Source organism: Epinephelus fuscoguttatus, linkage group LG14 (assembly GCF_011397635.1).
Source record: "Epinephelus fuscoguttatus linkage group LG14, E.fuscoguttatus.final_Chr_v1".
NCBI lineage: Eukaryota > Metazoa > Chordata > Actinopteri > Perciformes > Serranidae > Epinephelus > Epinephelus fuscoguttatus.
Window position 1 is genome coordinate 13756776 of NC_064765.1, and position 15715 is coordinate 13772490.

The 15715-nt window shown below is 40.8% G+C and overlaps 2 protein-coding genes across 5 annotated transcripts in view; both read left to right on the forward strand.

Annotated features, from left to right (window-relative positions):
* Positions 1–247: 247 nt before the first annotated feature.
* Positions 248–8106, forward strand: theg (theg spermatid protein). The gene is made up of 7 exons (XM_049596801.1): positions 248–282; positions 1388–1463; positions 1547–1608; positions 1687–1744; positions 3998–4124; positions 7598–7757; positions 7832–8106. Exons 2-7 carry the CDS (start codon positions 1402–1404, stop codon positions 8104–8106), a joined length of 744 nt encoding a protein of 247 aa, XP_049452758.1. The 5' UTR covers positions 248–282; positions 1388–1401.
* Positions 8107–11052: 2946 nt separating this feature from the next.
* LOC125901061 (interleukin-6 receptor subunit beta) overlaps positions 11053–15715 on the forward strand; it is a 33193-nt gene continuing 28530 nt past the window's right edge. For 2 of the 4 annotated variants that reach the window (XM_049596428.1, XM_049596431.1), the window contains exon 1: positions 11078–11131. The gene's annotated coding sequence lies outside the window, so the exon portion shown is untranslated. Of the gene's footprint in view, positions 11132–11167; positions 11244–15715 lie in introns of those variants that run through there. The other 2 variants (XM_049596429.1, XM_049596430.1) reach the window with 2 other exon arrangements.

Consider the following 15715-nt stretch of genomic DNA (forward strand, 5'->3'; position numbering starts at 1 on the left):
AATATGAGATACGAAGTCATTATTTCAGGAGCTTCCCATCATAATGACTTTTTTTTTACTTTTCATCACATTAGCGAAAATCGACTTCTATAGTAAAGAGACCTGTTGAGTGATGAAGTGGGAGATATGTGACTGCACAGCACGACGGACGAAGGAAGAGTTGGTCATCTCAATGATCAACTTGTAATAAACGATCTTTGTTACTGTACCCGCCCAGCGTCACCTGATCCCATAGCAACCAGCAGGTGTCGGTGTCACCACGACAGAACAAGAACAGTACAGGTAAACAGCTTCATAAAGGTTTTAAATTAAAGATAAATATTTTTTGTGTGTGTTCAGCAGTTTCAATGTCATCAACTAGAGATTAATTTCCATAGACTGTATGTTCATTTCTGCTGTTCATACTAGTTATATAGAGAGAATTAAATGGAGAATAGATATAAATAAATGCGTTTTTACTGGGTGTAATGCATTTTTTGAGACGTATCACCAATAGAGTGTAATCCTTGGTAGCATTGTAGTCAAATAATTATTTTCATCATAATATACATTCAGAATGTATGATGTATATCAATTCATTGATTCTATGAGATGTCAGGAAGTTGCTTATATATACCCATCACAGTGGGTTACATCTTGATATTGCTTATTTTGCCTGACCAACAGTTCAAAACCCAAACATACTTATTTCACACAAATTCGCACATTTTCACAGCCTGTAACCAGATTTTTTTTTTTTTTTTTTTTTTTTTTTTTTGGCTTGATAAATAAACGCCTTAAGCTATTAAAGGCATGTCTAAAAGTATGCATAATATTTTTTTAATCTAAATTACATTCACTTTTTGTCCGTAATTAAAAAAAACAAACTATAATATCTGAATAAACATACCAGACATGATGTCTCTAACTTTCCTGAGAAGTCTATTCTCTCTGTGTGCGCTGAAGGTTGCTTGTCTAAGTTTTATATTGAACTACAATTGGCTTCCAAACTAGCCGTGATGTGATGTCACAAATCAGCACAGAGACATTTTCCACCTGCGGCGGATGAATGTACAAAACAGCCTTCAAATGTCAAACTCTGCACATGGCTCACATCATTCTGCAGCATGAAGTGAAGCGACAACAAGAAAAAACACTTTTTTTAATTAGTGGAAGGCCTTTAATCTATCAGCAAAATTGTACTGAATTTATTTTTTGTCAGTCGATTAATCAGTCAAGTGTTTCAGGTATAGCTTAACATCATGTTCCTGTTACATTATAACCCACGATATCTACAAGTGTACAAGTAAGCCAGCAGCATTAAAATATTTGTCACGCTGTATGTAACAGAACATTATCATTGTATTATTGGCTAGATCATTTCAACATGTTCTGTTTCTCCCATCAGCGTCATCTGTTTCCATGTCAACTCTGATGCAGAAGCTCGCTCAACCCAAACCCAACCGCCTCAGACACCCAGACCGGTAGGCCTAACCGAACCCAAATCTGTATCACTCGAAGTCTCCATCTTTCTCTGATGAGGCCTCTTTGCTTTTTTATCTCCCAGTCGTTCTGTGTATTGGCTGGATCAGCTGCCACCAGAGAAAACTGGATCCACCACCAAAATTGGTACAACTCTCAACTCATTTACAAACCTGCCCTGTATTGCTTTTCTGTGATGCCGTGTGTAATTGTTTCTCTTTGTAGAGTTAACCCCTCGCTGGTCGGAGCTATGTAGAAGCAAAAAGTTCTACACTCAAGTCACGTAAGTATAAGTTTTACGATTACTGATGAATAACACAACTAATATCAAACTATTAGTTCTTACAAGCCAGTCACCAGAAGAAAATGTTTGCATTGTACATGTATGCAAACCATGAATGTGTTACATTTGCATCTTTCATGCAAATCATATCGACACCTCTGTGGTGATGTGATTATGAGCTGACTTTGTTATTGAGAGACAGAGGGGATGGTTACCTAGGGAATATGCCTGCCGAGATTAAGACCACTTTTCCGAAACCAACAACACAGGTTGTCTTCTGGCAATCCATTTCCACCAGTGTTCACCCAACACATTCTCACTCCGACCTCGTCACATATCAACATTTGATCATTGACCGTCATCGTCCACATGTGATGTGAAAGGTACCCCGGGTGCGTTGGTTGTTGATGTTCTGGGACACTAAGTTCTGCTCCTGGGTGAAAGTGCAAAGTGGATGTTTGTTGGACCCATCTACCATCCCTTCCACCTGCCCTTCTCAGACTTCGGCGCCTTAACTTTCGTTCTTGTCCTGCCACGTTTGCCCCTGACACCACCGAGCGCCGTTAAACTATAACAGCGACCGGCTACATCATACCGACATTAAGGATGGCTTTTTTCGTCAGTATCTGACTTCGCAAGTCACTGCCCAGGTGCCAGATTTCGATGTCTTCAGAGTGAAACTAGGTTGGTTTGTGGCACTGACCTTGGGTGAGTTTAGCGACACAATGCAGCATTTTCCAGCAATGTTTTTGCCACCAAACGTGGGTGTTTTAAGTGAAAACATAATCTTTTCCAAACCATAACCAAGTGGTTATTGTGCCTAGACCTAACGACATATAACTACAGTGCTGAAAAATTTTAAGGTTCAACATATTCGCTACAAAATAATGTACAAATGTAACATGTCTATGGTTTGCAGAAACTATTTTTGGTGATTGGGTTGGTCTGTCACACTTATTGCCCTTTCTGCTGACTGAAAAAATATATCCACTGTAAAACTAATTCATTTCTGTAGGTCTTAAGTTCCTGGGGCCGGTTGCACAAAGCTCCTTAAGTTAAGGCTTTGCTTTGATCCGAGTTAAGGTTTCCTTTAAGTAAATCAGTTGCACAAAACATTCTTAATTCTTGTCCTTAAGATTTCCTTAAGTTTTTCTCCTCACCTCAGTCTTATACTTAAGGAACTGTCTAAACCATTGCACAGAGGACCTTTGCAACCAAAGTAAGAAAAAACCTACCTCTTAACTGCAACATGGCTGAGTTTATGGTGATAAATGAGGAAAATGATAGCACCCGAGAGGAGTGTTCTGCGACCAGGAGAACCCAATGGACACTTGGCTTGTAGTTCTGTAATTCTCAAATAGTAGACATGGCATGTAGCATGGCACTCTTAAATACTTGATTCTGATTGGTCAATCAACAAAATTCTGCTGTGTTTATGTCTTGAGGTATCACCGCTGCTCTGCTGCTCCATTGCTAGGGACGCCATAGCAACGGCCTTAGACTGAGGAGCATCAAAATCGGTTAACGTTAGTCCACACAGGCTAAATAGGATCGGAGTGGAAACGGAAAGGTTTAATTGACCCTTCGCTAAGTCCCGCCCCCGGAGGCAGACTGGCCATTTATAACGTACCATCGGGGCGGCTCAGACCAGGGTCGGACAACAACACAGCTGTGTCCCATTGATTCTAAAGCAGTCGTTTCAGATTTCCAACCTGTATCAGTAACAAGCCTTTATTTTGTTCGTGCTTCTATTATTTTAGATTCTCCTATCATTTAAATACCAGCTTTTGTATGAGAATTTACCAATATTTTAGACAGTTTCAAAACTCATTCACTCTATCACTGAGTGTCTGATATGACTCATTTTGTTGAGTTGTTGTTGTTGTTATATTCATTGACTTTGCAAAGGTGTGATGAGGTGAGAAAAACATTCATCATGTTTGTTAGGCCTCAACTTGTTGACAGGAAACCTCCACAGGGCACCTTTATGATCCTTCTAAACTCATCTCCTTCTGCCTCTTCTTTCTATCCTCCTCTTGTGTCTTGTGCTCTTATCTAAATTCCTGTCCTTTTCCTTTCTTCTGCTTTCCTCATCTTCCTCTTTTATTTTAGCAACGTTTTCCTCTCCTACTCACATCTAACGCTCTTCATTATCACTTTCCTTGTCTTATTCATTCTTTCGTATAACATCCTCCTCTCCTCTTTGTTTCTTGTCCTCTTCCTTGTCTTACCCATCTATTCTTCCCTCCCCAGACTTTCTCCTGTATGGGAGGTGAGTGAATGGGCTCTTAGGGCCATTCCATCCGATCGGCTGTGTAGTCTGGCTCAACCACGGGCCCATGTAGCTGGCTGGCAGCCCGACCGCCCACTGCTTGTTCCTGTGAGTAACGCACACACACCATTTCCTGAGACGTTGTTGTGTGGCAGATCATGAGGAAGCTGGCAGCTCTCACAGTATGCCATGAATATGTATTTTAAACTTCACAGCCAGCTGTGGCAGTGTTGTCCGACCGGGCTGTCAGGTGTTTAGAAAGTTTGACAACTGAAATTTAAGGACTTAAAGGTTTTCTTTCAGTCTGTCAGTTGCTTTTCATAGATACAGCAGGCTTGTTGTTGTTTTGCTTTCTGTGGTTTCAGTGGTTTTGTAGTTTCCTGATAGAGCAAGTGATAGCAGCTGTTTTTGTTGGTTTTACACACACACACACACACACACACACACATATATATATATATATATATATATATACAGTACAGGCCAAAAGTTTGGACACACCTTCTCATTCAATGCGTTTTCTTTATTTTCATGACTATTTACATTGTAGATTCTCACTGAAGGCATCAAAACTATGAATGAACACATGTGGAGTTATGTACTTAACAAAAAAAGGTGAAATAACTGAAAACATGTTTTATATTCTAGTTTCTTCAAAATAGCCACCCTTTGCTCTGATTACTGCTTTGCACACTCTTGGCATTCTCTCCATGAGCTTCAAGAGGTAGTCACCTGAAATGGTTTTCCAACAGTCTTGAAGGAGTTCCCAGAGGTGTTTAGCACTTGTTGGCCCCTTTGCCTTCACTCTGCGGTCCAGCTCACCCCAAACCATCTCGATTGGGTTCAGGTCCGGTGACTGTGGAGGCCAGGTCATCTGCCGCAGCACTCCATCACTCTCCTTCTTGGTCAAATAGCCCTTACACAGCCTGGAGGTGTGTTTGGGGTCATTGTCCTGTTGAAAAATAAATGATCGTCCAACTAAGCAAACCGGATGGGATGGCATGTCGCTGCAGGATGCTGTGGTAGCCATGCTGGTTCAGTGTGCCTTCAATTTTGAATAAATCCCCAACAGTGTCACCAGCAAAACACCCCCACACCATCACACCTCCTCCTCCATGCTTCACAGTGGGAACCAGGCATGTGGAATCCATCCGTTCACCTTTTCTGCGTCTCACAAAGACACGGCAGTTGGAACCAAAGATCTCAAATTTGGACTCATCAGACCAAAGCACAGATTTCCACTGGTCTAATGTCCATTCCTTGTGTTTCTTGGCCCAAACAAATCTCTTCTGCTTGTTGCCTCTCCTTAGCAGTGGTTTCCTAGCAGCTATTTGACCATGAAGGCCTGATTCCCGCAGTCTCCTCTTAACAGTTGTTCTAGAGATGAGTCTGCTGCTAGAACTCTGTGTGGCATTCATCTGGTCTCTGATCTGAGCTGCTGTTAACTTGCGATTTCTGAGGCTGGTGACTCGGATGAACTTATCCTCAGAAGCGGAGGTGACTCTTGGTCTTCCTTTCCTGGGTCGGTCCTCATGTGTGCCAGTTTCGTTGTAGCGCTTGATGGTTTTTGCGACTCCACTTGGGGACACATTTAAAGTTTTTGCAATTTTCCGGACTGACTGACCTTCATTTCTTAAAGTAATGATGGCCACTCGTTTTCTTTAGTTAGCTGATTGGTTCTTGCCATAATATGAATTTTAACAGTTGTCCAATAGGGCTGTCGGCTGTGTATTAACCTGACTTCTGCACAACACAACTGATGGTCCCAACCCCATTGATAAAGCAAGAAATTCCACTAATTAACCCTGATAAGGCACACCTGTGAAGTGGAAACCATTTCAGGTGACTACCTCTTGAAGCTCATGGAGAGAATGCCAAGAGTGTGCAAAGCAGTAATCAGAGCAAAGGGTGGCTATTTTGAAGAAACTAGAATATAAAACATGTTTTCAGTTATTTCACCTTTTTTTGTTAAGTACATAACTCCACATGTGTTTATTCATAGTTTTGATGCCTTCAGTGAGAATCTACAATGTAAATAGTCATGAAAATAAAGAAAACGCATTGAATGAGAAGGTGTGTCCAAACTTTTGGCCTGTACTGTATATATATATATATATATCCCTTTAGCAATACACCCTTCTTAAGAGTTTCACTTTCAAGTATCTGCATGGAGTTAAAACTAAAATGTTAAAGGGATAGTTCAGATTTTTTGAAGTGCTGTATAAGGTACTTATCCATACTCAGCGTATTGCATACAGATGTCAGTTGGCATGCCCCCAGTTTGGAGAAGCAGTCGGAGTACCAACACGGAAGCTAAGTAAGGTACTGCTGTGGACAGGGGTCAGCAACAAAACATATTTAAGCCACCTAAAAAAGTCCCACCCAAAATAATCCACATCACTTTAACTGTCTGCTATATTCAGAATATTTTTACAGCTGTGGGGCGGCATTGGCAAAGGCCATAGAGACTTGTCTTGGGAACTGGAGGGTCACCAATTCAAGCCCCAGCACAGACCAAATATGGAGTGTGGACTGGTAGCTGGAGAGGTGCCAGTTTGCCTCAAAGCAATGATCTCCATGATCCACTCACAGTCCAGAAAGAGAAAAGAGTTTTTCCAGGAAAGACGGAAGCAATCCGCAAGGAGGACTGTTGCTTTCTCCTCATACCGGCAAAGAAAGTCGAAATGTAATGTCTTCAGACGAAGTCTGCCATCAGACTTTCCCTTTCCAAGGGAGAGCTGACCTGAAATTGCAACTTGTCTATACTCTCCTCTAAGCCAGAGTCCATTGACAAAATCAGGATTTTTACCTCATTGAACATGGGAGCATGGGACATGATTTCAGTCATTTGTTCAATCATTTCCACAACCGCTTATCCTGTTGGGGGTCACAGGGGGGCTTGAGCCTATACCAGCTGACACTGCGCAAGAGGTGGTGTTCACCCTGGACAGGTCACCAGACTATCACAGAGTTGACACATAGAGACAGACAACCATTCACACTCACATTCACACCTACGGCCAATTTAGAGTCACCAATTAACCTGCATGTCTTTGGACTGTGGGAGGAAGCCGGAGTACCCCGAGAAAACCCAGGAGGGCTTGTCCACCTTGGGTTTAAACCCAGAACCCTCTTGTTGTGAGACGACACTGCCAACCACTGCCCACTTTCACTTTCAGTTTGGTTCCCAGTCAAAAAGGGCTGTCTGACGAAAAGGTAAAGCAGTGAAAATATTCTAAAGATTTCGTACACTTTTTCTGATATCGATTTTAATAGGTGGGCCTTTTTCAGGTGGCTAAATTAAAGTTTCTTGATTCTGCCTTGAACACAAATAGCTCATTCATAATGCATCCAGTCTACCCAGCAGTTGTTGAGAAATATTTAAGTCTGGACCAAAGTGGTTGACCGACAGTCTGACTGACTGTCCCTTGAGCAGCACTGTCAGCATAGGTAAAAATGTAAGGCTCAAGGCTGAAATTAATCCAAGTTTCGGTTGTTTGATTGAATCCGAACAGCTCATGTCTGACATTGTTCTTTTTTGTGTCTGTGCATGTTTAATATAATCTGAAATGTGATTCAAGTTGAACAGAGGGACGCAGACTGCTGTGCCTACTTCACGAATTTGCCAGCTTGCCCAACCAAAAAGACGGTCCGTACTGGAGGGCTCTGGCCCCAAATCTAAACCTGTACCCATGACTCCCATACCCTGCAAAGCATCAGCACACATAGAGCTACTTGCTGGTAAGACTGTGAAATTTGGCTCTACTGTGGCATTGTGTTACTTGCTATTTCACCTAATTACTTTTATCTCTCAGCCCCTAAGCACGACCACTCCAAGTTCAAAGGAGAGCGCTCGGTGTGCTGGTCCGTCTCCAGAGCGGCGAGAAACTACGTAGCCAGCCAGAGACTTCTTGAACTGTCCAGTCCCAAAGAAAGGAAGGCTCTTTTTGAGGGATACGATCCGTACGTGGTTAGCCGAGCAGCCTGCTCTGCCAGCCCCTCGGCTCGGCTACAACAGCTCTCTCTGCCTCTGCCTCGCAAATGTAGCTCAAACAAGGAGGGTGAGGTCTGGTCCCAGGAGAGGTGTTGATTGTTCTCTGTTTCCTTATTCTAATAAAAGTTTGTTTCATGTAAAATCATGACAAAGGCCTCTTATTTTCTCGGAATACACACATGGGTAAAATAGGATAATGCTGATTTTAAGTCAAAGGGTATCTTTGGTATTTTTCCACCTTGACATCCACATGTCCTCATGTTGTTGTGTCTGTGTGAGTAATGGGAACAACAATTTTTGGTCCAGTATAAAGCGCCACTGCTGCAGCCAGCAGCGCCGAAACAGGCTGCAATGTAACCACTCGGGGCAAATATACACCACGAGTATGCATCCATTACAAGTGCTTGTTTTTGCCACTGACAGACTCAGACATTGAGTGTCTGACATTATGGAAAGCATCCCTACAGAGGTAGACCTCTTTGTTAAAGAGTAAGGTCCTTTTTGTGTGGCCAGAAACATTCCCGAAATTACTATAGCCAAACCCATCAGACTCTGAAATAAACAGTAATTTCAGCATGTATGGAGCCAGCATATTTTCACATCTAACTGAGTGAATTCAGGGTTTATTTCAACAAAAGCAGAGTTAGTGGCTGGTTGGAAGAGTGGAAAGGCAAACTGAGATGGCTTTTTTGAGTTTAATTTTGTTCCTGTGGACTTTAAATGAAGCCTGCTCAGACCAAAGAGTCGTGACGAGACGACATATTCTCACTCCGACCTCGTCACATATCCGTGTTTGGTCATGGTCACATCCATATACCATGTACAAGGTACCCTGGGTGCGTTGGTTGTTGACGTTCTGGGATGCCGTGTCAAGTTCTGCCTATTACATGCATTGTCTCTTTTCAAAATACGCTTCCCTTTTTTACAGGAAATTTAACTTTTACATACAGTCTCTTTCAAAATAAATGCACTATGTCAGTATGTCACCGCGACTTTTTCAACACTTTTCCTTCAACAACTAACGGACATGGTTGGGTTTAGACAACAAATGCATGTAGGTTAAGTAAGGAGGAACAGGGTCTGGCTTTGGCATTCATCGAACACCGCTCTCTCGGGTGAAGGTCGATGTTTGTTGGACCCATCCACCACCCCTTCTGCCTGCCCCAGTCAGACTTTCGCCACCTTAACTTTCGTCCTCGTCCCACCCCGTTTCCCTGTGACGCCACGGGGTGCTGATAAACTATAATGGCAACTGACGGCGCATCATGCCAACGTAAAAGGACACCTTTTTTCATTGGTTTCTGACGCCACAAGTCACTGCCCAAGCTCCGGATTTTGACAACTTCAGAGCGAGAACCGGCTTGATGTGACGAAACCATTTTAGAACGTTGCAGAGAAAAGTTGCAGCAGTGTGAGCTGGCCACTCTGAGATTGACTCAAATTGGCTAATGGTGTCACCTGCAGCTAAGCTGGTCAAATTATCAGCGACTCATTCATATTTTAAGAAGCTACAAATTATGGGGTGTCGGTGGTTTAGTGGTAGAGCAGGCATCCCATGTACAAGGCTGTTGCCGCAGCGGCCCGGGTTTGACTCCAGCCTGTGGCCCTTTGCTGCATGTCACTCCCTTTCTCTCTCTCCCCTCTCTCTTCACGCTTGTCTGTCCTGTCAAATAAAGGCTAAAAATGCCCAAAAAATATCTTAAAAAGAAGCTACAAATTATATTCAGCCACAAAATAAGCCTGAAAAGCTGCAAACAAAGTGGAGTTACAAACAGTTGTTGCACAGAGATGATACACCGTCTCATGTAGTTCCACTGGTTTTTAGAACGCTGCAGAACAGCGCGTTGCAAGTAGTTGGATGTCTCAACTCGTCTCATTGCAAATCTTTGGTCTGACCTGGGTTCAAGTCACATGAGTTCCCTCCAGACTCGGGTTGCAGATTTGAGGACTTGAGTCTTTCTTGACTTACTGCAGGGACTTGACTTGCTTGATTCTCATCACAGCGACTTGAGACTTAAAGGTTAAGAACTGAGACTTACTTGTGACTTACACTTACTTCCTCCTCTGAAAATGACTGTTTATTCAATAGAGTCTGGTGGCAGTGGTGCTAACGATTTTGGGGCTTTTCCCAGTTAAACAAAAAAGGATTGACTGTTATCAAAAGCGGTCTACTTCTGTCGGGATGCTTTGCATAATGTTATCAGGCACATCATAATAATAATAATTTGAGCCAAAAACAAACTTATAATAGGCGTACATTAACACTGGATAATTGCCCCGGGTGGTTATATTCCTGTTTGTTTCTTTGCTGCAGGCTGCAGCCCTGTGGGACCGGCTGGACTGGACCAGCTTTGAAAAGTGATGTCTCCATTAGTCACTTCGATACAAAAACATTGGTGATAAAGGTCCAAGGTGAAAAATACTGAAGTTCAAGTTTGTTAGAGTGGCACTGGTTTAGAGGCATCAGTCAAAATCAGTTAATTGCCTTGATGAATGCATTATGCAATTTATTTTTAATATATTCCATGTGTGCCATTAGTAAATTATGATCAGGATGAACTGCCCACTTACAAGAACGTCACAATCAGACCATGAAATAAAACAGATAATGAGGGGGAGATTAGCTGAAATTGCTTTGAGACATCTTGCAACAAACATCCTGCTGCGCACACCCTTCACTTCTTAATTGATCTCTTTAGGTATTGTTAATACCAGGCAGAGAGCCAATTAGTCAGCTCTGCAGAGGCATATAAATAATACATTTCAAAAGGCTAAATGAACCATAAAGACAGAGAGGTCCTGTAAATGTCTTTTATGACATGATCCTAAATCCAGAAACCTGAAACCTTAATCCCTATATAAGACTATATTTTCATTGTTAATCTCTTTATAAATATGTGGAGTAGTCATGGGATCATATCCTCACTCCGGACCTCAGGGAAAGATCTTCACGCTCCTCAATGGGACCCCGAGCTTCAGTTTTGGAAGCGCATGGCACCGCTGCACTGACAGACAAACAGCAGGGAGGAACAGATGTTTTCACTACAGGCTGAGAGGCAGCTGCTCTTTCACAATCACTGAGGGACTCGGCGAGACGCGCGTGTTTACCGAGATCACACTGGTAAGTGGACTAGATTTCGTCTCAAACCTTTTTCACTCGTGTTTTATTTAGCGCCCTTGTCTTTAAACTTTACCTGGAAACTCTCGCGTAATCGGAAAGTGCTGTTGAGTAGGTAATTGATGGCATTAAAAACTTTTTTGCAAGTCTATATCTAAGCTTATTTTAGGATAGTTTATTAGTTTTACCATAACCTGGTGTGTAGCTTAGGCCTATATATTTTGTTTGTTTTTGAGTAGCTACAGTTGAAAGGATGGGTTGATTAATCGATTGACAAGCATTACTCTGCAACATGATAATGGATCAACTGTATTTTGCTGCCAACAGTTTGCTGGGCCAAGCCTCTTAAATATGAAGAGTTGCTGTTCTCTGTTTTATATGACTGTATACTGAATATATTTGTGTTTTGGACTGGCAGGGATATTAAAAAAAGCATTTGAAGATAACTTGGAATTGTTTATTGTTTATCTGGATCCCCAGTAGCTGTTAACAAGGCAACAGCTACTCAGCCTCTGATTCCTGATTCCTGGGAAGAGAATTTTCTGAAATTTAAAGACAACATGATGAAGTTTTTTTTGTTTGCTTGCTCCTGTGACTCTTCCTCTCTTGCCTGTTCCTCTTGTTCTCACTCATTCCCCCTTTTTACTACCTCATCAACTTCAGGGTTTAGTAGCATCTTAAAGGTGAGGGTTGCAGACTGCAATCATCTGCCAAACATGAACTCTGGGTTAGATTTCCTTTAGTGTTCTTTGCTCAGCAGGTTTTTACCAGGAGTCGAATTATCTGCAGAGGTCTCCTCCTCTCCAAACAGATAAGGGGTCTATGACAAGCCATTTTAACATTTAATCGCTAGACTGGATATTCATTACTGATATCTGCAACATAATATTGCCTAGTCAAAACTCTTATTCAAGATATCTGTAATTCAGTTTTGACTACTAAGATTCAAACTATTTTTGCCATTCATGTGTATGGGGTTTGTCATTATAGATATCTACAATGTAGTTGTGGATATCTGCAATTCTTATTGTGGATATCTGCAACTGAATTGTGGATATCTGTAATTCCAGTTTGAGATGTCTACAATTTAATTTTGACTAGTCATAATTCAAGTTCAATTCAATTCAAGATATCTTTAATTATCATCAATTGAAGATATCTACATGGTCCTTTCTAGATATCTTGAATTGAGTTTCAGATAGTCAGAATGACGTTGTAGATATCTTGAATTAAGTTTCAGATAGTCAGAATGACGTTGTAGATATCTGCAACTGAATTATGACTAGTCAAAATGACGTTGTAGATATCCGCAACTGAATTATGACTAGTCAAAATGACATTGTAGATATCTCAAACTGGAATTATAGATAGTCATAATGTAATTGTAAATATCTATAATGACAAACCCCATACACATGAATGGCAAAAATAATTTGAATCTTACTAGTCAAAACTGAATTACAGATATCTGTAATTCAGTTTTGACTAGTCAGAATGACGTTATAGATATCTTCAATTAAAATTCATACTGGTCACAATGACATTACTACTAGTCAGAATGGCGTTGTTGATATCTATAATGGTAATTCCGGATAGTCAAACTTAGCGATTAAATGTTAAAACGGCTTGCCATAAGGGGTCTCATTTATAAACATTGCCTATGCACAAAAGGAGGCCTGAAAGAGGCATACGCCACTTCTCACAGAAAAGTTGTGATCTATAAAAACAGACTTGCTGGGAGAAACTTTGACCCATGCTTATGAACATTTTGGAGACAGGAAATTGGCGATGCAGATGGTGACACGGAAGCCTGATTGTAGAAATTGTTGAAAGTTTTTTGGTGCACGTCATTTTTAGGTTTTGTCTCTATGTACATTTTTAGAATGGATCCTACACACATAAATGAGACCCAGAGTGATTAAAACGGGTAAAAACACTGAATAAAGTGGTTTCACGTCACAAATCAGTGTTTCTCATACCCTGTTTAGCTCGTTGCAGATGAGCCACCTTTTTGCTTCTTATAACTTTATATCCAGACGTTAAGGTTTTTACTTGCCGAATCATCCACAGAGGTCTCCTCCTCTCCAAAACAAACAACCTGTGAATATAGCAGTTTCATGTTAATTTCTAACTCTGCTCGTTGTGGAGGGACTGCTAACTGCAATGGCTAGCACAAAAACACAAATGGCCTTATCTAGAGCCAGTCTTTGGTTTGTCCATTCTGGGCTACTGTAGAGACATGGCAGTACAAAATGGCGGTACATCATGGATCTGCTTCCTATGGAGATATAAACAGCTCATTCTATGTTAACAAAAACACAATGATTCTTGTTTCGGGTGAATATACACAAAGAAAACACACTTATTATATTATGTTCAATTTCTGCCAATATATCCCCCTTCATCCTACACACTGGACCTTTGAAATTAAAAGTGGACTTAAAAATAATTATTATAATAAAATTTAAAAAGGACTAAAAGATGCATCGATTAATTGAGAAAGTAGTTGATTAGTGACTTGAAACCATATTTGCAGCCCTAGCTGTTAAGAAAAGATAATGAACAAATAGTTTTTTAGGCACATCTTTACAATCTAATGCAATTTAAACCAGCTGCCCTGAAGAAAATCAGTGATGGAGAGCAGTTTGTTGTATTCATGACCACCTAAACTGAGACCAGTACTTTGAGAGGTTTAGACCATGTAGTGTAAGTCCCATAATCCAGTGTTGAAACGCTTTTGATAATATGCAGAACATGCAAACTATAGGCACTCCTGAATTTAATCTAAAAGACCCACATTCTCATAAAAACACCTACAGAAAGCAAATGAACATTCCTCTTCACTGGCATACTTTATGTATGTTTACGTATACCATGAGAAATGCCTTAATAAATTAATTAAAAGGCACTGAAAAGGTGGATTTTAAACAGTATGAGGGAAATATATTTTGTTTTTTGTGAGCTGAAATCATCTCAAACATCTTTGAGCAACACTCCTTTTTTTGCACAGGAAATTTAGTGATGTCTCCAGAGTTGTGGTCTTGACTGGTCTTAAAATAAATCCCTAGACTGCTTTATCTGAGACCGAGATCAGGCTGAGTAAAAGTGTGGTCAAATCTGAGACAAGATTGAGTCCTTAAACCTTAAAAACCAAGACTGGTATCAAGTGCTACAACACGAGTGGAAGGTAACTTGAGTTCATTAGACTTCAAAGGAAAATGTTGTAATTTTACTTCTGTAGATTAAAGAGCCCAACAGTTCATAGAAATGTTATAAAATGATGTAACTAACATCACCTCGACTGGGTGATGCATCAGTGTCCATTAATATGATACAGGTGCCATTCCACTGGCTACTTTGTACTTCTGTCTTGTGAAATTATGAATACATAACAATATTGTGGGATTTTTAATTTTATTTAAAGGTCCAGTGTGGAGGGCGTATGTTTTCTTTAGTGTATAACCACCTGAAAATAAGAATTGTTTTTGCTTTATCTTAGAATGGGCCATTTATATCTCCATAGGAATGGGTCCTCATCTGCAGAGATCGGCATGTTTCTACAGTAGCGTAAAACAGACAAACAAACAGACAGTGGTTTGCCTCTTTTTTATTGGACAGATCTTTCTCTGTTAAGATTGGTGGCCTCTCCTCCTCATCTGGCCATATCATTTGCGGTGTACCTCAAGGTTCTATCCCAGGGCCTATTTTATTTGTACTGTACATGCTTCCATTAGAATCCATTTTCCGTCAGCGCAATGTCTCTTTTCACTGTTATGCAGCAGACACACCAATTTATCTTCCGTTAAACGCAGAGGGATTCAAGCTCCTTCACATTACAAACAAATCAACACTGATAAATAGCTGGTATTTCCAACTTAGAAACATTGCAAAACTCAAGACAATTATCTCTCACAATGACATGAAAACTGTAACCACTGCATTAATCACCTCAAGGCTGGACAAATTGCAACTCTCTTTGTACAGCACTTTGGTCAGCTGTGGTTGTTTTTAAATGTGCTACATAAATAAACTTGATTTCATTAGATTTGAAACCCAACACTGGCTCAGATGGGGCCAATCCCATTTTTGCATTGGCCACTGTATTATGCAGCCCCTCCGTGACGAGCAGCATTGGTGTTTTTAGCAATTTAAATTGAGGAAAAGACCTCTGCAGAAAATTTGGCTCTTAGTAAAAAGCTCCCGAACACTGAAAGGATCCGAGGCAAGAGTTCTCACTTGGCACATGGGAGAAGATTCAGCTTGTTGCAATCTGCAATCCTCACCGCTAGATGCATCCAAATCCTATGAATCCTACACACTGCTCCTTTAAGTAACAAATATCAAAAATATTTCTTACACTAATGCAGAAAATTTAAGGACCACCACAACCAACAGCCCCATGAGCTGAGTCAACCCCTCTCACCCAGGGTCACCAATCAGAGTGTTATACGCTTCAAAAAGATTGGATTTATAGCAGAGATCTTTACTGGTGTACCTGATAATTTGTTTTAACATACTTTTCTGAACAAGTCATTAAATTTTGAAAAGCAATAATGATTTTTGTAAATGTAATATAATATTCAGTGT

What these genes read in the sequence shown, in the direction of transcription:
- theg (XM_049596801.1), top strand. Translation starts at nt 1,402, where the DNA reads ATGTCAACTCTGATGCAGAAGCTCGCTCAACCCAAACCCAACCGCCTC. An exon ending in AAGTTCTACACTCAAGTCAC is followed by an intron (nt 1,745 to 3,997) that starts GTAAGTATAAGT and finishes TTCCCTCCCCAG; the next exon opens with ACTTTCTCCTGTATGGGAGG. An exon ending in ACACATAGAGCTACTTGCTG is followed by an intron (nt 7,758 to 7,831) that starts GTAAGACTGTGA and finishes TTTATCTCTCAG; the next exon opens with CCCCTAAGCACGACCACTCC.